Source organism: Macrotis lagotis, chromosome 8, assembly GCF_037893015.1.
Source record: "Macrotis lagotis isolate mMagLag1 chromosome 8, bilby.v1.9.chrom.fasta, whole genome shotgun sequence".
Lineage (NCBI taxonomy): Eukaryota > Metazoa > Chordata > Mammalia > Peramelemorphia > Peramelidae > Macrotis > Macrotis lagotis.
The window spans coordinates 182035220-182061429 of NC_133665.1; the positions used below are offsets into that span (position 1 = coordinate 182035220).

At 43.6% G+C, this 26210-nt stretch overlaps 1 protein-coding gene across 1 annotated transcript in view; it reads right to left on the minus strand.

Annotated features, from left to right (window-relative positions):
- ITGA9 (integrin subunit alpha 9) overlaps positions 1–26210 on the minus strand; it is a 360075-nt gene that overhangs the window by 225330 nt on the left and 108535 nt on the right. Inside the window, exon 16 of the mRNA XM_074199051.1 lies at positions 18165–18325. Within this exon, the coding sequence (XP_074055152.1) occupies positions 18165–18325 (161 nt within the window). The remainder of the gene's footprint in view (positions 1–18164; positions 18326–26210) is intronic.

Genomic DNA, 26210 nt, shown 5'->3' on the forward strand with positions numbered 1-26210 from the left:
GTTTAACTTGCCGCAGACATTTACTAGCTGTGGGACCTGGGCTCATCACTTAACTTTGGTCTACCTCAGTTTTCTCAACTGTGAATTGAGGTTAATAATAGCATAGAGTTGTTGTGAGGATCAAATAAAATAACATTTGTAAAAAGTGCTCATCACAAGGCTTAGTGCAGAGTAGGGGCTTCATAAAGGTTTTCCCCCTTCCTTCCTTCCTTCCTTCCTTCCTTCCTTCCTTCCTTCCTTCCTTCCTTCCTCCCTCCCTTCTTTCTTTCCTTCCTTCCTTTCTTTTTTCTTTCTTTCTTCCTTGTCTTTCCTTCCTTTTTTCTGCCTTTCTTCCTTCCCTCCTCCTTCCTTCTCTTCCTTTCTTCCTTCCTCCTTTCCTTCCTTCTTTCCTTCTTTCCCCTTCTTCCTTCCTTTTCTTCTTTTCTTTATTTCCTTCTTTTTTCCTTCCTTCTCTCCTCCCTCCCTCCTTTCCTTCCTTCCCTTCTTCCTTTCTTTCTTCTCTCTTTCCTTCTTTCTTTCCTTCCATCTTCCTCTGCTTCCTTCCTTCTTTCTTTCCTTCCTTCCTTTTCCCTCTCTGTCCTTCTTTGGGAGAAAAGGAGAATAAAAGGGGAATGTGCCTGTCCCGCCAAAGTCACCCAAGTGAGAATTACCCATTTGTTTGGCAGCCAAGTGTGCACGGGTGACACAAATGCCACAATCACATCCCAAGAGACCTGTGGAGATGGTTCCAAAATGAGATGCAGCTGGAGGGAGGGAGCCTGAATAAGCAGCCACACATGGCCCCAAGACTGGGCAAGGTCCCAAGACAGACAGACTTCATCTGCTCTACTGAATCCATCTGCCATAACCCCATCCTCGCCATCACAAGTCCTCCAGTGTGGACCCTACAAGGAAGACACCCTTTTTACTCAAACCTAAATTCAGGGCCATTAGCATGAGCTTCAACAAATTCAAATCAATAGACATTCTGTATGCCAAATGCTGAGGTAGGAAGACAACACCAAAACAGATCCTGCCCTCAAGGAGCCTACATTCTACTGAATCCTCTAGAATATCAGGTGCTGTAAGGAAGTGAACAAAAGGTGTTCAACTCAGTGTCTAGCATCAGAAGACTGGATGGACCCTAAACTTGACCTCTCCAATCACTGCTATCCTTCTAACCCCCATTCTGGATACCCATTTAATTCCAAAAGTTTTAAGTACTGAGCCTGACCTCTGGACTTAAAAAATTGCCCATTACATGGATTATCACAAAAAAAAAATAAAAATAAAAAGGATTCCCAAAAGACTGTGGCTCATCTTGTAGAAATTATGACCTCACCTCATTCCAATTCAATTTTTATTAATGATGAGCACTTAGAAAACAAAGAAACATAGAGCCATTCTTCTTTCCACCACAGAACTATGACCATTGACAAACCTCACCCAATGTTCAGGATTAATCTGTATTCATATAGTGAAGCCTTCCATAGGCTTTAGCATCCAACACAAACATCCCTGTCCCAGATCCTTCTTCATAAGAATCCTGCTTGCTTGTCCACCACTGCATACTAAATTCTCATATCTTGGATTCACCCCCAGAAGTTTTGGATACAATTTCTGGAATGATTTTCAAGATTTCCCTTCTCTGTTTCCTATTGCTATATAATCCCATTTTTTTCCTTCTCTAAATTTAAAAGAGAGAGAGAGAGAGAGAGAGAGAGAGAGAGAGAGAGTAACATAAGAACCTCTGCCCTTGAATATCCAGTGGGAAATTAGAGGAAACAAAACCCAAGCCAAAATTTGCCTTGGTGTGATTAGCAACTTTCCACCAGGACTCCTGAAAGCTGTAGCTATCACAGGTCAGCACATGTTAAATAAAATCAGCAGGGTGAGTCCCTCACCCTAATGACAACACAATTCTGGATTTTTTGAATCAGACAATAATATGTCCATTGCTGTATGATAATATAGTGGAATCACGTAATTAGAAAATCCATGAATGAAAGAACCAAAAAAATGCTGGAGAATACATAGTCCTTCTGATAAAGGGTCAGCATAGAGCACAGACCTGGAGACAGGAAGACCTGAATTCAAATCCCGCCTTAGACATTAAGGAGCTGTGAGACCCTGGGCATGTCACTTAACTTCCATCTTCCTCAGTTTTCCCAACTGTAAAACAGCTTTCATCTCACAGGGTTGTTGTGAAGATCAAATGATATAATTGGAAAGCTTTATAAATACTTATTCTCTTCCCTTCCAGAGTGACAGTTGGGCACAGAGGCAGGTTCAAATGTAAGGAATAGTTTCAATAAATGCATTGTCGTCAATGATAAATCCATACTTGTCAAAGCTCTTCCCTTGAAGCAAACCTATGATATGAGACAGGTAACACTGATTTTTATTCCCATTTAACAGAGAAGAAAGTAAGTATCTTAAATGAAATTTGAACCCAAATCCAGGTCCATAACTGTCTTGCCAAGGTTACGGCTAGCTTCAGCTTCATCTTTAGTTTCATATTTTCTCAAGAGTGTCATATCTAAGTGATGCAGAAAGAGATGGAGTTTTGGGGGGTGGGGTGGACCTTATCAAGGTTTGATGGACTTACAGCTGTGGCTCACTAAAGCCCTCACATAAGATAAATCTGGAATTTCTCTGAGATTTTCCTTCCTGACTCCTGGACAGTCACAACAGGAAAGAGGGTTGGGGCCATTTGCTCGACCAAGCAAAAAATTCCTTTCAACAACATCCCACCCAAAGCCCAGGAATTTTTAACCTAAGGGCAAGCAACTTGATTTTTCAATATTTTGATCACCGTATCTCATTATAACTGGGTTCTTCTTCAAGAACAAAGGACAAACAATAACACATGCAAAGCCATGACTATGAGAAGAGCGTCAGGACACTCACCAGACCATTGCCACTGCTTGGATACTTCCAGGGTCATTCAAGTTGTAAGCTTTTACCAGGCAGCTATAGCTCTTAAGTCAAGTGATAGCCCAAAGACATGACTTTGATCCATGAATTCAAGGAGTCAGCAGGAACAGTCAAGAGAACAGTAGATTTTGAGGTAAGCGGACCTGTGTTCAAATCCTGGCTTTGCCAATTTCCACCTTGTGATTTTGCCCAAATCACTTGATCTCTCTCCAGGTCTCAGTTTCTCCATCTCTATAATGAGCGAGGTAAACCCAATGACTTCAAAGGTCCCTCCCAGTTCTCAATTAGGTCCATGACTTAACCTCAGATTCTTTATCTATGAAAGGCCTCTGGAGGGCCCAAAATCTGGGATGTCATAGTCTTGATCAAAGTGGACTTCGGCAAGACTTCCGTTTTCATTGAGTCTCACAGGTATTATTGTCCCCACTTAACAGATGAAGAAACTGAGGCCCAGAAGGTAAAATGATTTGCCCATGGGCACGTAGCTGTCCAAGTGTCAAAGGGTAGATTTGGGCCCTGGATCAAGGCTAGCATTATTCTATTCTGCCTCTAAAGTATATGATGGATTCTTGGAGAATCCACTAATCTGAAGACAAGGAGAATGGTTCTTACCGAACATGGATCTAAAACTAATTACTTAGTCTTATTTAAGCTCTCCATGACCTTATGCTTATGTATGGAAATTGGCTGCTTGCATCTTTGTCTCTTCTCCTCCATTAGTTTATAAATAGTTTCTGGAGGTCAGAGGTGACCGATGGTTCCATCTGTCCCCAACTGCTGCTGTTCTCCACAATAGGAGTAGTACATAAATATTTATGGCAGATTGAAGTAAACTCTCCTAGCCAGAGCTCACTGAAACACTCCACATTCCTGCAGAAAGCCGGGGGGGGGGGGGGGACACTCCCAGGGGCAACTCTGGTATGGCCAGGCTCTGGAGTCAAAAGTCCTAAGGTCGAATCCTGGCCCCACCATACAGTTGTCTACCTGGCTACCTTGGGAAAGTCTCTCATCTCCCCTCTCCAGCCACCTAGAAGGATGGGCTCAAAGGATCTTGGTCTAGATCTAAAATCCTCAAAGAATTTCTACAGGTTCCTTCAGCTCTATGATCCTAAAGTAGAGGTTTCTAACCTGGGGTCCACAGATCCCTAAGGGATCTGTGATAAAATCCCAGGTATCCGTGACTTTGGATAGGGAAAATATTACCTCTTTAATTTTACAAGGCTCTAACTAAAATGTTCTAGTTTCTTCCTTTGTGAGTTTTTGGATTGTTTGTTTTAAAAAAAAAAAAAACATTGTTCAGAGATAGGGTCCATTTATGGACTTTGAACTGCCATAAGGAGGGTCTATGATACATAAGAGGTAAAGTCTTCCTGTCCTAGGAGGTTCCTTCTGTATCTCTCATCCCAGGAGCGTCTCCCAGACTCCTTGATGCTTTGTTTCAGAGAGACCTTGAAGGTTCTGGCCAGTTCTTCATCTCAGATTCTAGGAGCTCTCTAGTCCCTTCCAGCTTAAACAATCCAACTTTACCGTGACTAAGCCTTAGCAAATATCCTGGACCACTCCACAGAAGGTCAAGATTCAAAACAAATTAATCAGCCCCTTTAACTTTCTTTTCCTCCTGAATCTCGAGTCATAATTTCCATTTGCACACTTGGGGTCCCATTTCAGAATGTCAAGAGGTCCTCTGGGCCTTTTTGGGTCCTTGGCTCTGGCTGGGAGAGGATGGGTGTGACTGTGCTGCTGGAGGCCACTGCTGACCGCCAGCAGTCTGGGTTGGATCCCATCACTTATTAGGTTACAAGAGAGGAATATTTCCACCTTGGCTGAGGTTTTGAAGCTTAGAAAGGACACCCACACACCCTGTGAGCAGCTCCTGGAGTTTTAAATGAGCAATTTACTGAAAGAGCAGGATGGTCCTTTACCTCCCAACCCAGGGCCCTATCAACCACACTAGACCATTTTTGCTCCAAACCAGAGGGCACCTGTGCCTGGAATGCTGTGGGCAGTTCAAAGCTACAAGACCAACATCACAGTCTTGGAGAAAGATGACAGAAAAAAGGCAGTGGTAGGGGAAACTTGTCTAGCCACCTTTCAAAAAGATCAGCTGGAAAAAAAAATAAATAAAAACTTTAAAAGGTCAGCTGGAAGGGAAACTGAGGATATACAGAAACTCTTATAAAACTAAGAAAAGGGTGGTTATGATGAACAAAGAAAGACAGTGAATCCCAAGTTAGCTTGGGACAGTGGAAAGAGCTTTGGGTTCAAATCTCATCTCTGATGATTGTCACCTGAATGACTTTGGGTATTTAGTCATTAAATCTCTTCTAGAGTCTCAAGTCCTTGAACCCCTCTGGCCTCACTAGAGTTGCTCTCAGTGAACTCAAGTTTCCTCTTGGTTTTAAGCCTATATGAACTTGGCCCAATCACTTAAGGTCCCTGAGTCCCTGGCATTTCCTCCATAAAATGACACTGTTGGGTCTCTGAAGTCCCATGAACCCCACCACTATGATGCTATGTGTGACCCTGAGCCCAGGTATCTCACCTCTATACTGAGTGTTGTCTCTGAGGTCTCTTCCCACTCTAGGTCTCTGATTCCAAGATCCTAAAGGGGAAAAGTGCCCTTTTTTCTACTCTAGACCCCTCAGGCCAAATACTGGACTGGACAGAGCCAGCATCTAAGACTGGGAGAAAATTCTCCTCTCCTCTGCCCACTGTTCAAGGTTTTCCATCTTGTGTTTCTTTCCAAAGATGAAGTTTACAAAAGCTTCCCTCCCAGGTGAGCACAGGGGGACAGAGATGGAGGTGAGATGGACATCCAGGATGTGTAGCAAAGATGTGGTAAGCCTAAATGGTCAACTGAATTACCCAGAAAGCATACAAGTCTGAGTCCATCTGGGTCAGTGAGGAAGGAGCTGTCGAACAATCATTAAATAAGGATTGATTTGAGCAGATACTAGAGATGCTAAGACAAAAATGAGGTTCCATGATGTCCTGGAAATGCTTTCATTCTGCTGGGATATCTACAGGGATGGAGACACTCATTGCAGGTTCTAAAGATGATCAGAGCCCAGATTTTTCCTCCAATCCAACATTTTAATCAGTATGCCAGACCATTCCTTTCAGACCATTGTACAGATGCTTACTCAGCCTGGTCTTGCACAAGATGGGTCATTTCTAAGGATGGTTTAATTTCCAGGCTCTTCTCTCCACCCTTTCTTTGCACTCTGATGCAGCATACTCTGAACCAAAAATAAAAATAGCTATGGTAGAAAACACAGAGAGAGAGAGAGAGAGACAGACAGACAGACAGACAGACAGAGAAATAAGGCAGCAGAGTTTAGTGAATAAAAAGTTGCCCTGTTCCTCCACTGACATAGATTGACTAAAAGACTCTAGGCAAGTCCCTTAACCTTTCACTGCTCTGAGATGAACCTCACTAAGACTAAGATGCACAGAAGATGCCAATTTGCCTAAAAAAAGGAGTTTCTTTGCCTGGGAGATCCTGATTTCAATGAAATCCAAGAAATCCCTTCACTATATGTATACAGATATTCATGGGTGATACACATGACATGCACACACACCCACAAACACATATACCTCAAGTTCACATGGGTGTTTAATGATGGAAGAAGGGCTACTGTTTCTAATAATTGCAATTTTTCAAAATTGAAACAGGTTGCCCCAAGAGATAGTGAGCATTCTGTTCTTAGAGGTATTCAAGAAGAAGCTTAACTGCCATCTGGCAGGGTCAAGATTTAACAACAATGAAAACTAATGCCTCATTACTTCTTTCCCTAATTTGTTTTTTCCTAAATAGAGGCCACAAGGAATCTTACCCAGGGGAACATCTGCAGGGAAAGGAGATGAAGAGGAAAGAAAGTTCAATGATGCATTGTCCAAACATGCGGGACAGGTGGGTAGAGCTATCTTTGGACCCACAGGAAATGTTTTTCCAGTGTTTGTCTCTCTGCTCCAAACACTTACATGGGCTGAAGCATGCCCATTTCCTTTAATGGACCATTTGTATTGCAGTTTGTCTTTCCCTTGGAATTAAAGAACATTCACCTCCAATGCTCTAGACCCTCCCTGTTCTCTCACTTCACTCTATCTTTGCTTTCCTTGGTTTCCAGCTTTGACTCTCAATTCTTACCCTGCCCTTCACCCTTGCACTGTAACGGTTCCTGCTTGCAAAGCTTCAACCCCCATCATCTACCTTGTGGCCCCTCCTCCCTAGGACTATGACTAGTCTCTAGAAAACCCACTTCAGAGTTGAAAGTAGAGTCCTAGTAATCAAGCCCTTATTAACCACTGGGTGCTGGGGATTCGAAGACAAACAGGCCCCAGTCCCTGCCCTCAAGGAGCTTCCATTCTGTGCCATTACGGCTTGTATTCTACCACTATCATTTCCTGCTGCTTTGCTATTAATAAAGAGGCTGGAAGGGGGTCATCTTGGGAAACAATCAAACTGTGCTCCTTAAACAATGAAAGGCTGACTCTGGCCCAGTTCACTCCAGTCTAATTGGTGCTTCCTTCCATAGTTCTCCCATGTTCGCTTCTGCCAAATACTCACTGACAAGATGACCTTTTAATTACCAAGGCTTAAGGTTTCATTGCCTCCAGCCCTGCAGGCAACACAGGGAGTCTCCAAACTGGGGGAAGGTGAAGAAGGAGAAGACCCTTGGTCTGGGGTATGGGGGTGGGACAGGGGATGGGGGTGGGGGAATACAGTAATTACCAGACACTTCTAAAAGATAAAAACAGCTTGACTGGGTGCCTGCTCCTCGCAGTAATGCCCCCTCCCTTCTCTTGCTCATCTCCAGAAGACATCCTTCCTTATTCACAATAATAACAATCCACAGAGCAGATAACATCCGCCAGGGGCCACCTCCGCCCTCAAACACAACTCCAGAACTGCCTCCTCCCTTGATGCTGTGGGTACCATGGAGAGGATCTCTGACCCTCTGCCCACACTGCTTCCCTGCCTCTATTTTTCCCACCCAAACACATGGTTTTCATTATCATTCCTAAGGTCGAACTCAGCATTCACACTAATTCAGGAAACCAACAGAGGTGGGGGGAGGTAACAGCTGGGATGGTCCTCCTGCTCTGCTGTCCTCTCCAGGAAAATATGTAATCACCTTCTAATGCCACTTAGCCCATCCATCTTCATTCCCTGCCATTACAGGTCCCTCCATCCCCTTTAAAGTCTGACAGAGTCCAGAGTCAACTGCTTTCCTCTCTTTAACAAAGAAGAAAAAGAAAGGTTCTCCTCTGGACCAGCAAGCTAAGGGCCAGGGAAGCAGGAACCAGGCAGAGATCCAGTCTTTCTGTGATGTGGTTTGTGCATGCCAAGGGCAGAGTTCCCACATCAAGAGGAAGTGGCAAGGAGTGGCGAGAAGGGTGATGGATGTGGCCACAACCAAAGCTAGGCTTACTGGAGTAGCAGGAAACTTACTCCAGGTTTTAGGAATAGATGAGGAAATGAATGAGGAAAAATGGATTAGGAATGGAAGTGAAGGTAAGACAAGGCAAGGGAAGACACAATAAGGCAAGGAATGGGAAGGCAAGGGAAGACATAATAAGTCAAGGGAAGACATGATAAGGGAAGGGAAGACATGGGAAGGCAAGGGAAAGGAAGAACTGGGACTCTAGTACTGAAAGTACTTGACTCTGGGTCCTTTGGAGGCAAAGCAGCAGCAATATGGGTCTCTCCTAGGTCTAAAAGCTAGTTCCCCAAGGGATCATCCAGGGTTTGTTTAGAGACCTGTGGTGTGAGACAGACACTCAAGACCAAGAGTCCTTAGGACCCTTCTCATTTTCTGAAACAAAAGGTCAGCAAACCCCACAGCCTCCACTCTGAGGAACATAGTGTGTTCATCACAACTGTCAGAGGCATAAATTGGGGGAAGGAGATGTCTGCCTCCCTGACCAACACCAGAGGTGATAAACAAGTGTCTCAGACATGTTCTCGAAGGGGGAAAAAATCCATAGGCTACTCCAATCACTCCTGAAGACCAAAGGGAAAGCTTGTTGTTTCTATTATAATGCACAAACACACAAGTTGCTGTCAACCTTTGTGATCTGGTGACTATACTGAAACCAGATCTTTAACTTCCCATTACTTCTCAATTAAGTCACATCATGGGAAGCCTTGAAATAATTTCAGGATCTAAAGACCTATGTCCCTTTCTTGGAGGTTCCTCAGCCCCTCCCCATTTCCAGCTCCTTTTCATGTGGTCACTTTGCCCCCTTATAAACATAAATTCCCTGATGGCAGGGACTGTCTCCATTTGTTTGCATTTATATCCCCAAGGCTTAGCACAGTATACAGTTGGTGCTTAATAAATGCTTCTTGCCTCCTCCCAAGTTCTTCACCCACAGGCAGGATCCACTGCCTACACTATTGTCATAACCTTTTAACTGATCCCCCTATCCTACGTGTCTCTTCTCTTCCCTCCATCCTTCATTCAGCTGTCAAAGCAATTCCCCTATTGTAGAGGAATTCTTGGATCACTCCTCAGCTCTTTAAACTCTAGTGGCTCTATTGCATTCCCTTTGGGATCAAATATAAACTTGGTTTGACTTTTAAAGCTTTTTCTAGTGCCCTCTTATTCCCCCCCCATTATACATTCTCCCCCAACTCTGAACTCTGTGGTCTTACCAGACTGCTCTGATCTGATACCATTCCTTATACATATCCCTCCATATCCCATCTCTGTGACCTTGCAAGGGGGTTGTTCCCTATATCTAGATTGCATTCTTCTCACTTCTGCTTTTTAGACTCCTTAGTTTTCTTCAAAACTCAATTTAAACATTACCATTTACATAAAGCTTTTCCAGATTCACCCCACCTCACCCCATCATCTCCATTTTTATTACCTAGAACACAGAGAGATTCCATCACTTATCCAAAGCTACACAGCAAGTAAAAAGCAGGCTTCTTCCTTGGGAGACCCTAATGCATTTCTTTGCTGAAATGAAATGCCACTAGTCGTGTTGGAATAGACAAAGATTAACTATAACAAATCCTAGTCCTTAAAACATAATTCCATATGATAAAAGCATCATTAAAAAGGGGAATTGTTTGTATCTTAACAGATAGGAAACAAGGCTTTTCCAAGTGAGTTGTCTATGTAGACCAGCCAATGAACTACTAGAGGAAAGAATAAAATCAATACCAAATGAGAATAAAGAATAAAAATGAGACCAAAATACGGCCTGCAATTAAAACCACTTCAGTCTAGTCTATTTGAATGAGTTGTTGATGTTGGAAAATGGGAAGTACATCAAAGCACAAACATCAAAACACACTGTCATTTCCTTAGAGTTCTAACCAGTATAAATCAATCACTATAACAAGGAGGCCAGAAAACCCAACCTTAGCCAACCAACTCTTGATCTGAATGCCAAGCAAAGAGATAGAGCAATAAAAGGCAAAACAAGTTTAGAATATATAGTCATTTACAAATGTTACAGGAGAAGATAAAGGAAGATTACCACTATCACCTCATAAAATATAATGAAGGAGCAGAGGGCAAAATAAGCTCACTGAAATCTTGGTAAGAGACACAATTGAGACATTATTCTGAGAACATCTGAGGATGAAACTGACAGGATGATGAATAGATTAAAAAGGGAAATAACCTGTCCGCATTACTTTAAAATTTACTTTATCAATGATAATAAAGTAACCACATTTGGACTCCAATATCCCACATTCTCCAACGTACTGTATGAGGAAGCTAGAGATGACACGAAAACCAAACTCAGAAGAGCAGAGTCCCACACTCAAGATACCCAATTCTGAGAGCACCAAGAAAGCCATTTCCAAGTTATATAAACGAGAGGACTATGCTAAATGCTTGCAGAAATAATGGCTGCTACTGCTTCTGGAAAAGACAAAGGAGGAAATTTCACTGACTACTGATCCATAAGCCCACTTTCAGAATCTAAATGGAATAGAGAGTCCTAATGATAACTGGTGGGGGCCTCCAAATTCTCCTGTTCGCACCAAGACTCCTAAATGGGATCCCTTTGGGATAGAGGAAGGGGGTGGAAATTAGATTTCTCAAATGGTAAACCAGTAAAACATCTATAAGATCCATAATCACTACAAGAGAAGCAGTGTGTCAAAGGAAGAGTTAGCCTTAACATCAGAAGTCTTGGGTTCAAGTCCTCTATCAGATGTATATTAAATGTTACTTAACCTTCCCATTCTCCAGGCAGCTTTCTAGGATGATAAACTTCATACAAGAGACAGAACTTTGTTAGGAGAAAGAGTTCTTCACCAGGAGCACCAGGCATACTAAATTCAGTCGCCTTCCAAAAAAAAATCACCCTGAAGTATTTGGCTGAATTATTCACACAAGAATAGATAAAGAATTTCTATTGGTTACACCATGATATGTGATTGGATAGATAGCCCATATTGCTGCTCCACTAGAACACATATATTCTGGATAGCCACTGGAGATGAACAATGAGCTGAACCCAAATCTTAAAAAAGCAGGTTGGTGTATCTGGGAAGTAGCCAGATATCCCCTGAGATGATGGCCCTCTTTTTAACACTAGTATTCTTTTAAAGGAGAATTAAATATTCAAGAACCATTTATTAGGCACCTATTAAATATACTAATAGATACAAAAACATTAACTGAATAGTCTCTGGTCCCAAAGACTTCAGAATTCTAATTTCAGGAGTTTTACTCAGAGATTATGAAGAATTAAAGTTGAGTCACCCATAGAACAAAGGACCTAAAGAGGCTATCCCATAACACAGTGAAGAACTAGCCACACACTGAAGATGCACGACAGATTTCAAAGAGACACATGACCCTAGAGTTCACTGTCTTCCCCTGCAAGGGTCCTTCTCCAGTGACAAACTTCCCAATTACCTCCAAGGGTAACACTCTCCTCCCAATCACCAAGACTTGTACCCTCAAGGTCATTTTCTCTGCCTCACAGAGCCAGTTAGTCACTAGTCTGGTTCTACTTCCAGAAAATGTCTTGTCTCTAATACACCTGTCCTCCCCTCTGCCCATGGATCACCTCCTTGACCAAGCCCTCATCACCTCTCTCTCCTGGATACTGCAATAGCCTTCACTGGATCCTCTGTACAGGCACCAGAAAGATCATCCTAAAGCTCATTTCCTCCTCCTTTCTGTCAATAATCTCCAATGCCTCTCCATTACCATTAGGATCAAATAGAGTTTAAATACACCTCCTAGTGTTTGAAGCTCTTTGCAGTCTAGCCCCGTCCAACCATCACAGTCTTGTGACACTTCACGCCCTTCTGTCAATCCATGGTTCAACCATGGTGATCTCCTTACTAATATGGTAGCATCTACTCCCCATTGCCAGGACTTTGTACTGACTGTCCACCTCAGCCTCTAGAATCCCTGGCTTCCTTCAAGACTCAGCTCCTCAAAAGAAGGGTTGTATTGACTTTGACTTTGTAACTTCTGAGCTCAACACAGATATCACCTCAAATAAAGTTAGAGCTTAATAAATGATTGATTACACTGCTCCCATAGGAAGATGAAGAGGTAATAAAGGAATGATCTGCATGCTCCATTGGTATCTGCTGACATAACCCACAAGAGATATAGAGAAAGTCTCCACCACTGTCCCACATTCCAGCCCTATGGAAGATTTAAGGAAGGTTCAAGACATGAATCACACGTAGCATGGGTAAGCATGGATAGGCTGCGATCCCCCAACAATCAGGTCAATGATATTATACCTTTAACAAAGGTTTTAAAAATCAAAAATGTATTAAGTGACTACTTTTTGCCAGACAGGTCTGCTCTAGAGTGGGGACAAAGACAAAACAGAAGGAATCTATCCTGCCCTCGAAGAGTTTACACTCTATTGGGGGAAACAATAGATAAATGTAAAATTGTATATAAAAATATATATTATATATTTTTTCAAGGTAAGTCTAAGGTGATTTGAGAGTAAAAGGCTCCAAAATGAGTAGTCTGACCCATTGGCATCCATCCATCTAGATTATATACCTAACTGTATTTGGAAGGAACATCCCAGGAGAAAGAAAAAGATACAGAAGCTTTACATAAAGATATTCCAAACAAGACACAAATTGCCTGTCACAGCCTGTCTCTTATCATCATCTGCTGACCAGATGGTGTTTAGTAAACTCAAGAAAATCTATTTATCTTATCAGACCTTTCTATGAAGTTGAGGGAAGGGTCCCCCTGGGAAAAACTCTGGAGGTTGCATTGGACCTTTGAAGGACCTCAAACTAAAGAGAGCCCCAAAGCCCTACAAGTTGGCTCTGCCGGGAAGCCCAAACAGTTTGGGATAACCTCTACCCCAGAGGCCTGTAACTCTCTCCCAAGAGCCAACAGCCCCAACAGCTGCTGCCCACAGCTGGAGAAGCCATAAGCCACAAAGGTCACAGCTGGTCCACATCCCTGATACCTAGCCAGTCAGATAATAGCATTATCTCCTTACTCCCCAAACTCCAGCCCTCGGTTGGAATCCAGAAAATTCTGGGTAGGAAAACCACTTCTCATGCCCCAAATATGTGGCATCTTAAGCAGTGGTTAATGTGGATATCAGTTCTCAAGTTTTGCATGTTTTTGTAGGCTGGTCTCTCTAGAGGATTACCCAGAGTATCTTGCCGCCGATGTATGACCTTCAGCACAGAAGAAGGGAGATGGATTCTGAGACCAGAAAGCCTGGGTTTGAATCCTGTTTCTGCCCCAAATGACCTCTGTGACCTCAGATAGGTACTTTCTCTGAGGAAGCCTCTAAATCTAGGCCTCCATGGTTCTTGAACCTAATACCACAGCACATATCTGAACACACATCTTATCCTTTTTTTTTCCTTTTTTTTTAGGTTTTTTCAAGGCAAATAGGGTTAAGTGGCTTGCCCAAGGCCACACAGCTAGGCAATTATTAAGTGTCTGAGGCTAGATTAGAACTCAGGTCCTCCTGACTCCAGGGCCAGTGCTTTATCCACTGTACCACCTAGCCACCCCCCACATGTCTTATCCTTGACTCCTGAAACCAACAGCATGGTGGAGTTCTAAGATACTTCAATTAGGATGGTTGGTTTTGTTGTTTTGTTTGTTTTCCAGAGAAAGATCAAGAAATATTCATTTGTTGAAATAAATGTTTGTAAAAAAGACAGTGGTTCAAGTTTACCTTTTTAAAAATTCCTTATTTTTCTTTGTTTTTGTCAGTTTTAAGTTTTATGATGAAATAAGGGAATCAATTCCATGAACATTCATCAAGTCCCTGTCAAGTCTAAGCCACTCTATGAGTGCAGGAGACAAAGGCAAAAAGAGAATGTCCCTGCCCTCAAGGAACCTATATATTCCACCAGGAGAAAGTGATACATACAAAGACATGAAAATACAAAACACATATAAGTGCAGGAGGAGTCCAACAAATGGGAGAATCACAAAAAGACTTCCTATAGAAAGGAGGCATTTGCTCTAAACTTTGAAGGAAGCCAGAGATTCTTATCATAGGAAACAACGAAGGAGAATATCACAATCAGGGCAGCAGGTTGGGCAAAGGCACAGAGATGAAAGGAGAAAGGAACAGCAAATAGGCCAGTTTTGATGGAATGCAGAGGACAAGGGGCTGTATTGAGCAACCAATCTGGAAGAACAGCTGGGGCCAGATTGTGAAGGTCCTTGAATGCCAAAGAAAGGATTTTGTATTCGATCCTGAAGGTAGTAGGGAGCCACGGCAGTTTGTGAATGGGGGGACAATGTTGGACCTGTACATTAGTTTGATAGTTGAATGAAGGATGAACTGGAGAAACCTGAGGCAGGCAGACCCAGCTACAGCTATCACAATGGTCCAGGTATGAGGGGATGATGGTCTGCAGGGGACAAGGACTAGAGGAGAAAAGATATGGAGGAACATTGAGAGATGCTCCAAAGGTATCACCAACATGATACAGCAAGAGACTGGAATTGGAGGGTAAGAGAGATGAGAATGACATGGCAAACATGAGAGATAGCAACAAGTATTGGGAAGTTAGGAAGAAGGGTGAGAAAGATAATGGATAGACTGAGTTTAAAATGCCCAAGAGATAGCTAGTTTGAGAAGTCCAATAGAAAGCTGGAGATACAAGACTAGAAGTCAGCAGAGAGGTTAGGCCTAGTAAAGTGGATTTGAGAACCATCAACAGGAAGATGATAATTTAATCTATAGAATGAGATCATCAAGCAGACCAGTATGGAGGGCGGAGAGAGCCATGAAGTGAGCCCTAGGAGACAACCATGGTTAAGAAACATCACCTATGGGGCAGCTAGGTGGCACAGTGGATAGAGCACCAACCCTGGAATCAAGAGGACCTGAGTTCAAATATGAGCTCAGATACTTAATAACTACCTAACTGTAGGACCTTGGGCAGGTCATTTAACCCCATTGCCTTGCAAAAAAAGGGGGCATCATCTAGAAAAATAATCCAGCAAAAGAGGTAGAATGAGGTGATTAGATAGGAAAGAAGAGTACCAGGAAAACATTTAGAGAGAAGAGGATATCAAGGAGAGAGAGAGAGAGAGAGAGAGAGAGAGAGAGAGAGAGAGAATGTGTCATCAATAATGGCACCATCTTCAGAAATCAAGGGGGATGAGGGGCCTAGGGAAAAACCATTGGCTCAGTGACTGAGAGACCCTTGGTAACCTTGAAGAGAGCAATTTCTCTTTTTTTAATGTAATATAGTTTATTGATTTCATTAAGTAGTTCCAAATTGTATATACAAAAATTTTAACATTCATTTTTAAAAAATCAAATTCCAAATCCCCTCTTTTCTTCTTGCTTTCACCCTGGAAAGGCAAGTAATTTGATATTGATTATATCTTCCAAGTCATGCAAAAAAAAATTTCATAGTACATTGAAAAAGAATAAACAAGGCCGGTGCTCTGTCCACTGTGCCACTCAGCTGCCCCATAGCACATTTTTGAAGAGGGACAGAGTGAGAGGAAAGAAAAAATATAATAAATGGTAGTGGGTAGCAATGGATGGAGGGAAATACAATCAGCATAGCAACTGAGGAAAAATATGGAAGTAACTTCTGTGATGGACTTATGATAAAGAATGCGATCCACCCAAGACAGAGCTCATGATATTGGGACACAGACTGAAGCACATTCTTTTTCTCTTTCTTCCAAATTTATTTCTCATGAGGTTTTTTGTGGGGGGGGATTATGTTTACTCTCACAATAAGAATATTTTAGTAATGTACAAATAAATTTTAAAAAACAGAAGAGAGCAATTTTAATTGAAGGATGATCTTGGCAACCATAATATGTAGAGAAGAAAAGAGTGAACGGAAAAGAAGGCATAGATCAGACAACCATCTTAAGGAGTTTAAATGAGAGAGAGAGACAGACAGACAGACAGACAGAGACAGACACAGACAGAGACAGACACAGAGAGAGAGAGAGACAGAGACAGACAGAGACAGAGTATGTGTGAGAGAGATAGAGAGACAGAGAGAGAGAGAGACAGACAGACAGACAAAAACAGAGAGTATGTGTGTGTGAGAGAGACAGAGAGACAGACAGAGAGAGAGACAGAGAGAGATGAGACAGAGAGATGGAGACAGAGAGACAGAGAGAGACAGACAGATAGAGAGACAGAGAGAGGGGGGAAGAAAGAAGGAAGGAAATGAAAAAGAAAAACAGTGAGAGAGAATGAGAGAGAAAGAAGAGGTGAAATGAGATGGGATAAGATGAGTTGAAGGCCATTGAGGAAGGAGAGGAAAGAGGGAAAGAGGACTCTGTGGTTAGGGAGCAGGGTGTCAGGAAGAAAGATGGCCCTCTAAACAGAAAAGCAGAAATCAAGAGGAGCCAAGGGTTTGGGGAGAAAGATTCCAAGTTTTGTTTGAGATGCCTCCAGGTCTTCCAGCTGACAGAGGCCCATCTGGCTGTGTCCTCAGGACTTTGCCATTTAGAAATTGTTGGTACTCCTCACTTACTTATATCGTCCTGGTTAATGATCATCATATAGATTCTCCTCTGGTGGAATGTACGTTCACTGAAAGGATGCACCGTTGTATTTTTTCTTTGTATAAGAGTGATAGAGTGGAAAGAAGACTGCTCTTGAAGTGATGCTGAAGCCACAAAGACCTAGGTTCAAATCCCACCTCATACTCTTTCAGAGCAGGGTGAACTTCTTCAGACACTGCCTCATCTCCTCATCTGTAAATAAGGTGGTTGAACACCAACATCCCTTCCAGGTCAGGGTAATATTTCCTATGCTGAACATTGCCAAAAATGCCTTCAAAGCCATTGTCTCATTTGGTCCTCAGCAGTCACAAGAAATAGGCAGGGCAAGCATGATTATCCCCATTTTACAGATGAAAAAATTGAGACTAAAGAGGGTATGGCCCAAAGGCAATAATGGAACCAGGCCCAGGATGCAGACCTTCCAACTCTGAGGCCCGAGCTTTTCCAGGGCCCATCCTGGTCAACCTTCTGGCAAAGGATTTCTAGGGACACGAGCTTGTAATGACCGATATCTTTGCCAATGCTGAGTTTTCATTTGAGTCCCACCATCTTGGCATCTGCCTAAAAAGAGCCAAGCTTATTCCAAGACTAACTCAAGTGTTTTTCCATCCACCACCACAGCCTCCAGGCATCCCATCCACAGGCTGGGTCTTCCACTCCAGGTTTAACAGCAAAGTTCATGAAATAAACAATTACAAAAGAAGAAAAACATTTTCAGGCTTATTCAGAAAAGATGGGAAGACCAAAATAGGCACTCCTAAAATAAATGGAAAGAAAATGAGGAGGATGAAAAAATACGACCTCAACCAAACCTAATTACTGTTACTAGAAATTTAGGAATCATTAAGGGAAGGCAGCGATACTAAACAAAGCAATGGGTATAAACAGAACTGGCATCCTTGTGGACAGGCAACTTGGAGACCTATGCCTAGGTCTCTTCTCCAAAAAGATCCTTGGAAGGGAAAGGATGGAAAACCCTCCAATGAAAGTAGTCAAGACATATCCAGCTGCCAGAGTTCTCAAAAAAGACAAAGGCAAGATGACATTTCAGAGAACGATCGAACATGATCATTGAAATGTTAAGATGTGTCTCCCCACCCCCCCGAAGAGAATTCTGCAACAAGTCAAGAGCGAACAAACTGGCCTTTACTCCGGTGACTGCCACTGATAATTTCATACTATCTGCACAGGGAATGAGAAGCTCCCCCATCTGACCACAGCCAGGAAGCCAGAAGCAAGTCTCAGACTGACCTTCACATGGGCTTGGTAGTGTTCACACTTCTCCTCCATGTAGGAAAGTTGCATCTTCTCAGAGACCTGCCCCATCGTTTCTCCAAGAGACACAAAGTATACTCGAGGCTGTTGGCCCTTCTCTTTTTTGGTCACATCCGCCGTCAAAACATAATTCAAGCCTGTCAATAGAAGAAAAAGGAGAATATAATGCAATCTTCTTCTGACTCAGTGGGAAGAGACCAGATCCAGTGAATGGATCCAGTATGGCGTCATCTACAGAGAACTCGAGATGTCTACATAACACAATGTTATGTCCAACCCAGGACAGGCAGCCCTAACTGAGAACATGATGGCGTGGTGCAAACTAAAATCACATGTTTCTAGGGGGGAAAGTCTCTAAGGGAAGATTATTGTTTCTCCTGAGTTTTCACTCTAGATTCCAAACTTATCCTCCATTTGTGATGAAACTAGATGAATTACAGGATCATAGGACCAAATCATGGAATCATAGATTTAGGATTAAATGGAAACTTCAAGGTTAACTAGTCCAATCTCTTGATTTTACAGATGGGGCAATGAGGCCCAGAAAGGCTGACCATGGTCACATGGCTAGTACATGTCAGAGGAAGCACCCAAACCCAAGGCTCCCAGTTTCCATTTCAGATCTATTTCTACTGCCCACAACTACTCTGGTAACACATTTTCTCATATTGGTAGTATATTATAGCCCTCTCTCTGAAAGGTCACCACAAGACTTTTAGACTAGTTATCACTAGTCTTTGCAGATGTGACCTAATTAGAAATGTTTGGACTTCCTTGCCTTTGACCTAGACCTTAAAATATGCTACTTTGGGACTACCACCATAAAGAGGCATCATTTTAAACTGTGAACTTGGATCCAAGACTGAGAAAACGTCAGTGACTTGGGGGAAATCCAAGAGAAGTATAAAACTCTCCCTTTTCCAAATTTCCCCATTTTGATTGAGAACACTGCCACCATCCTCCTAGTCAGCCAGTTCCACAAGTTCAGTTATCCTTGAACCTTCCAAGTCCCTCATCTACATATTCTGTTAGGTGAGATACCTTGCTGATTCTACTGCCACAGTGTCCTTCCTGGATCCCATCCTTTCCTTTCACCCATCATCATAGACTCCTTCACTGTCATTAAAATTGTCCTTCCTGATCCAGTCTCTCCCCACATGGCTGCCAAGTTTATACTCCCAAAAGGCTCAAATAGGATCACATCATACTCCAGCTCAAGAAACTTCTAGAGCCTCCCGAAGAGTCTAGGATAAAATGCCAATACCCCAATCTGGCATTAACGCCCTCCACATGCCCATCTGGCTCACATCCATCTTTCCAGCCTCCTTTCAATATAACATCCTCTTCAAAGACACATCATTACAATCAAATGACCTTCCAACTACCACCTTGGTCCCTATGTACAGAATGCCTTCCTAGGCTGGACTGTCCTTTTAGTATCCCTTGCATCCCTCAAAGGCATATCACAGGGAGGTCTTCTTATGGTTCATTTATTTCACTTGTGTTGGATTCTTCCTATTCCCATTTGGGGTTTTCTTGGCAAAGATATTGGAATGGTTTGAACTGGAACCCAGGTCATCTATCTCTGGATTAAGCATTCTTTCCACTGCCCCCAACTATTTCTTATTATTGTGCCATGGTCCATATAGGACCATGTGTTTCCATTCCATCAGGAAGAGCGTCCAATCTGTATTTTAAAATTTGTATACAACAGGCATTTAATAAATGCTTGTTAAGCAAAGAAAGAATCTGATACAGAGTAAAGTCAGCAGAAGCAGGAAAACAAGACATACAATGAATACAACTCCAGAAATGGAAACTCAGAGAATAAAACAATCCTCTCCTAACACTGAGAAATCCAAGCAAACAAGTTTGACCCCAGTGAAGAGATATGGGAAGACACATCCCATTGCTTCTTTGCAGAGGTGAGAGCCTATGGCTGTGGAACATTGCATCTAAAATGCTAGATTTTTTAAATTTCTGGTTAAGTTTTATTGACCTTTTTATTTCATTTTTATTCCTTTAATAAAGAATTGTTCCTTGAGGATGGGGGGGGGGAAGGAAGAAGGCTATGATAGAAATGTAGATATGTAAAAACAAATGATAATAATAAAAATGCAGTTTTACTTCTTAAAAATGCTTTTTGAAATGAATTGAAAAGAGAATAATGTTTGTAAGCCTGAAATGATGCAGGGAGGTCAGTTATCTTCCCAGACCCTCCAATGCCATACCAATCTCTCCAAAAAGCTATTTCTACCCCCAAAATATCACACCATAAAGTAGTATGTTTTGGGTTACTTCCAAAGCAGGGTCCCTTACTCCCTTCCATTCTTTCCATCTTCCTATCATCCCATCTATATTAGCTCTGGTTCTGGCAGAGCCACAGGAAGGGGAGATTCTGGGTGTCTCAGATAGCACACACAGCAGATACTCGGTGATCTTATCTGTCACTGATGTTGCTTTAGCCCACAACTTCCACCAGTCACAATTCTTTTAAAGGGCTACAAGTGGGGTGAGTTAGTGTTTCACCCTCATGAGAAGCAGCCCCTGCCCATTCCTGAACCTGGGAATTCCCATGAGTAATGTGGCATGACATGCTTATGAAATAAAATAAAAATTAAATTCCTTCTCCAAGGACAAATGTCCCCAGGATCACAAACTTAGAAATAGTAACGCTCATCTTACAGCTAAGGAAACAAAGGCCCCACATGGTAAGTGACCGGTCCAAGGCAAACAGTGAGTAAAGGTGAATTCCAGGTTCCGAGACCATAATACCTTACACTTTCCTCTGCTCCAACCTACCCCATGATTGGACCTCCACGCTTCCAGAAGATGCTAATGAAGAAAACAATTTATCAATGACACTGAAGGATGAGAGAGCTGCCATGGTGAGTCTTAGATCTCACACATTCTCTAAGAGGAAGACTATCTCTTGGCATCCCTGGAAAATCATGTACCCCAATTGGTCATCTAGTCTTACCCAAAGACTTCCAATGAGAAGAACTCCCAAGGCTGTCCCTTCTGCTTTGGGACAACCTCAGTCTTTAGGAAGTATTTCCCTTATCTCAAGCTTAAATTTGCCTCTTTGTAACTTCCCCCTAGTGTTCCCAGTGCTTCCTGTCAGGAAACAGAATACATCCAACTCTTCTTCGAGGTGACAGTCCTTCAAATAGTCGAGTGCTCACTTTACCAAGTTAATTCTTTCAAGTGAACTTCACATAGCATGGACTCCAGACCCTTCACCAACTCCAGTTGCCATCCCCTGAACACTCTCCATTTCATCAATGTATTTCCTAAACTCTGGTCATATATATATATATATATATATATATATATATATATATATATATATACCATATTTGCCCATGTATAAGACACACCCTTTTTCAAAAAATTTATAGGGGCAGCCAGGTAGCACAGTAGATAGAGCACTGGTCCTGGATCGAATGCAAATCCAGTTTCAGAAAGTTGATGTTGACTAGCTGTGAGACCCTGGGCAAGTAATTTAACCCTGTTTGCCACCAAAAAAATAAAAAAAAAAATCAAATGATGCAGAGGACAAAAGTTTTCTTTGCCCCCTTGTTCCAAGAAATCCAATCTATGCTCACATGAGCTTTTCGGGTTGCCATAATACACAGAGCAGGAAGGTCACTAAGACGCTGACGTCTTCAGTCAAACGGCCAACCACGCCTCCCTCATCTTGAACTTGTGAAGTTGACTGTAAAATTTTATATTTTGTTATTGTTCAGTTGTCTCTGATTCCTCATGCTCCCATTTGGGGGATTTTCTTGCAAAGATATTGAAGTGATTTGCCATTTCCTTTTGCAGTTCCTACCACAGTTTCTGCAGAAACTGAGGCAGATGGAGGAAAGTAACTAAGTCACAGAACTAGTGTCTGAGATCAGGTTTGAACCCGAGGATGAATCTTCCTGACTCCAGGCCCAGCAATTAATCTACTTTACCACCTAGCTGCCTCACTACTGTCATTATTTGCTACTACTGCTACTACTTCTACTACCACTGCTACTACCACCGCTACTACTACTGCTGCTGCTACTACTACTACTACTACTTCTACTACCACTGCTACTACTGCCATTACGACTACTACAGCTGCTGCTGCTGATGCTACCACTACCTACAATTACCTTTTCTAACATAAGATCAATAGACTGGGCCCAACTAAACATGAAGATGACCTAACTCACCACAGGGTCATCCATCTCGGTCTGCTGGCGGGGCTGACCTGGGGCTGGCCACACACATGCTCCACTCAGCCTCTTCCTAGAATTTTCATTAACATTAAGAGAAGCAATTCCATCAGCAGACATTGGAGGATAGGCCACCATCCTGGCCTTTAATTACATCAGAGCCATCAATCCTGGCAAGGAAGGGAACAGGCCCTGGGGGCTGTCCCAGGGAATGTGTCTTCTCTGGTTAATGGATTCCCCGGCCCCTGCCACTCCGAGATTCTGGCCATTCACCTCCAGGATTGGCAGACACCCAGATGAGAGCTACAATGAGGTCAAGTGTCTACCTCTGTGACCTGACCTCAAGAAACACTGGAGCTTGGGGGGGGGGGGTCCCCTGGGATCTGAGCAATTGTGCTGATAGTGTAATGAAGGGCTAAAAAGAGTATATTCCGGGGGGGTGGGGAGAGTTTTTCATCACAAAAGTAACCTTAGCCTAGTGATCTATGAGTGAGCAAGGCCAACTAGTCCACACATGGATCAAATGAGATCATGTCTGTAAGGAGCTTTGCCAACCGTAAAGCATTATTGACATGTCAGCTCCAGACCCACCAATAAGCATAGCAAGAACGAGCCCAAGCCAGTTTTTCCCATGACTACTAATGACAAACTCATAGAAGGACAGAGCTCAGAAGACAGAAAAAGAAGGGCACATCTGAGGCCCCACATTGGGTTTTTATTTAGGGGAGTTTCTGTTTGTTCTTTATTCCCCAAATAAGCTCCCCAAATGACAAAGGCACTGACAGAGGATATAAAGAAACAAGGTCCCAAAGATGGCATGGAACTGGGCTAGGAAAGGAGAGCTGGGTTGGAATCCCATTTTATATATTGTGTGGTTTTGGGTCAATCATTTAATCTTTGAGACTCAGTGTCCTCATCTGTTTTAAAAAAAAAAGGTAGGGGAGGGGAATTGCACAAGAAACTTCCAAGCCTCTTTTCTGGGGCATAAGATCCTAGAAAATGCCCTTGAGCATTCTAGGGGCTCCATATCATGACAACTGCATCCTTCTAGACTCGGTTCTACCTTTTGCAGACCCTTGCCAGTCCCCACTGTGTGCCCCCCCACCAGCTACCACTGCCTTTCCTGCTTTTACTACCTTCTACCTACTTTGTAGAGATCTGATGAATCACGGGTGTGAAAAATTTAAAGGTCAAGTCTAAACTTCTCACTTTTCAGATGAGGAAACTGAGGCAAGGAAAAATCAAGTGATCTGTCCAGGGTTGTCCACTATTAAGTGTCTGAGGTAGAAGCTAAACCCAGATCTTAAGTCCAAATCCATTGCCCTGACCTCAATGCCACACAGGCAACAAGAGAATGTAAGCGTCTTGAGGACAGAGGTTGTTTTTGCACGTTCTTTGCATCCCCAGTGTTTAGTGTACAGGAAGGACTCCATAAATGCACTTTGATTGAATGATGATGGAGCTTCATTCTATGGAACTTTGGATCATTTCTAGGAAAGGATCAGGAGCTGGAGGCTCTCCTGAAGTACTAGCCAGAGGGGCGAGTCCTTAATCTCTTTCTGTCTCAGTTCCCTCCTCTGTAAAATGGAGGTGATGGTTGCAGCTGTCTCTGGTTGTGGCAGGAACCACACCAAGGAGGTGGAAAACACCTTAAGGTGAGCTGTTCCAATAATCCTTGTAATTGGTTCTGCCGGAGGCCACGGGAGCCCCTGAAGGTTTGGGAGCAGAGGTGGGACCTGAGATAATACAGGAAGGGAAGGGGCTTTGGGCTTCTTGAGGTTCTAGCATGAGGTCACGATTAGAACTGGCATCAGCATCAGCATCCTCTCAGGGATGATGTTGACGCCACCTACAATCGGATCCTCTCCAAGAGAAATCATGACAGGGGACCGCAAATCACCCCAAAGGCACTGGCTGCCAGGGGCACATCTCTCTCTCCCCCATCTCCTTGTCTGTCTCTCTGTCTCTCTGTGTGTCCCTGTCTCTGTCTCTCTCTCCCCCACCCATCCCCACCACCACCTCTCTGAGACATGATTCCATCTCAGCTCCATCAGTCAGCAAAGCCTTCCCATTATTCCTGGCCACAGAAGCCAAGGGGAAATTCAGTAGCCACAGAGACTCTCAAGTCCAGGGAGGTTCCCAGGTCCAGGGGAGGTTCTCAGGTCCAGGGGAGGTTCTCAGATCCATGGTGGCTCTCAGGTCCAGGGGAGGCTCTCAGGTCTAGGGGAGACTGTCAGGTCCCATTCTGTATGGACTGCTTGGAAGCCTCTCTGCAATCAAAGCCTCAGGATCTTGTGCTCTGAGGAAGGCTAGTCCAGTGGCTCCCCATGGGCTTGGAGTTCATCCAGGTGGGCCTGGAGATCCCCACCCCCACTCCGGACCACAGCGCCCTGCTGCTTCTCATTAGGCCCCTTTTCCCCCCAGCACAGGCCCCCATCCTCCTGCTCTCCTCTGAGCAACCCCTGTCCACAGCCAATGACGTCAAGGCCAGGAAAAGCCGGACCAGCGGTGAGTCAGGGGCTTTTATCCCCTCCCTCTTGGTCCCAGCTGCCTCCAGAAGGTCCTACAGCAGAGGCTGGGCCAGCAGGCAGCTGCCTTGGAACTCTTCCTCTTCTCCTTTCTCCCAGGGAGTTGTGGTTCATTCCCATCCCCTGATTGAGAGCTCCACCATGGGACACCATCAAAGGGGAAGAGAGTTTCCCAGGAACAAACTCGTGGAGGTTCTTCTAGTGGATTAAGCCAGAACCTGAGAGGGAGGTGAAGGCCCATGACTCCCAGCCTGGCACCATGCCAGAGAGGACACCAAGGTGACTCTGCCTCTGCTCCCTGGAGAATCCTTTCTCCTCCCAGGCCTCAGTTTCCTCATCAATAAATGGGCGATGGCAGGACTGGCTGGTCTTTGTGGTCCAGCTCTCCAAGGATGATGCAATGGCCCCTGAGCCAACCCCTCCAGGCCACATGCCAATTGTAGCTCTCCTTATTTGGACTCATCTATTCATTCGCTCTTTTGTGACTGGCCCAGGAAGCGGAGCGTTCCTGGAAGGGAAGCTTTACCTCCAAACCTGAATGTTGGGGAGGTTAACCAGCCCCTGCCTCTGAGGATGGACATTGGACCACCATTTACCAGAATCTCCAAGGGGACCAGCGAACATGCTCAGAAGTTGCTCTTCATAGCACACACACACACACACACACACACACACACACACACACACACACAGCAAAAAGAAGAAGCTGAAGCTCCACTCCTGTTTTGTCTCCTGGGCGTCCACTTCCCAGTCTGGGCACCACAGCCCCTTCCCCACAGTCCTGTTTTGGTATTTAAACTGCCCCAGAGCCATGACGACCATGGGGATCTTGTGACTTCCTTCTCTCCATGCAGGCTTCCTGGTTACAGGCCAGAAATTCTGCAAGACAACAAGGGTCTGGACTGCCAGTCTCAGATGGATAGAGCCACAGAATGTAGGTCTGAAGTCGAAGGGACTTCAGCTGCCAATCCATCACTCAGCTAATCCAGTCTATCCCTGAAGGGAGGCATCCCCACTAAAACCAATAGCCATCCACAACTTCCAATGTGTATAGGTCAAGGAATCTTATAAATGGTGATCTCTAAATTTTTTCCCATATTTTGATAACCACATCTCAATATAATCATAATCATTCAAAACCAGTTCTGAGAAATGGACCATAGATTTCATTAGCTTCCCCAAGGGCTCCCAGTGAAAGAAAAGAGAAGCATCCCTGCTCTAGGGTCTCAGCAATCAGGGGAGAGAGAGGCAACTATGTCAGCAGGACCCTCTGAGTGCAAAGC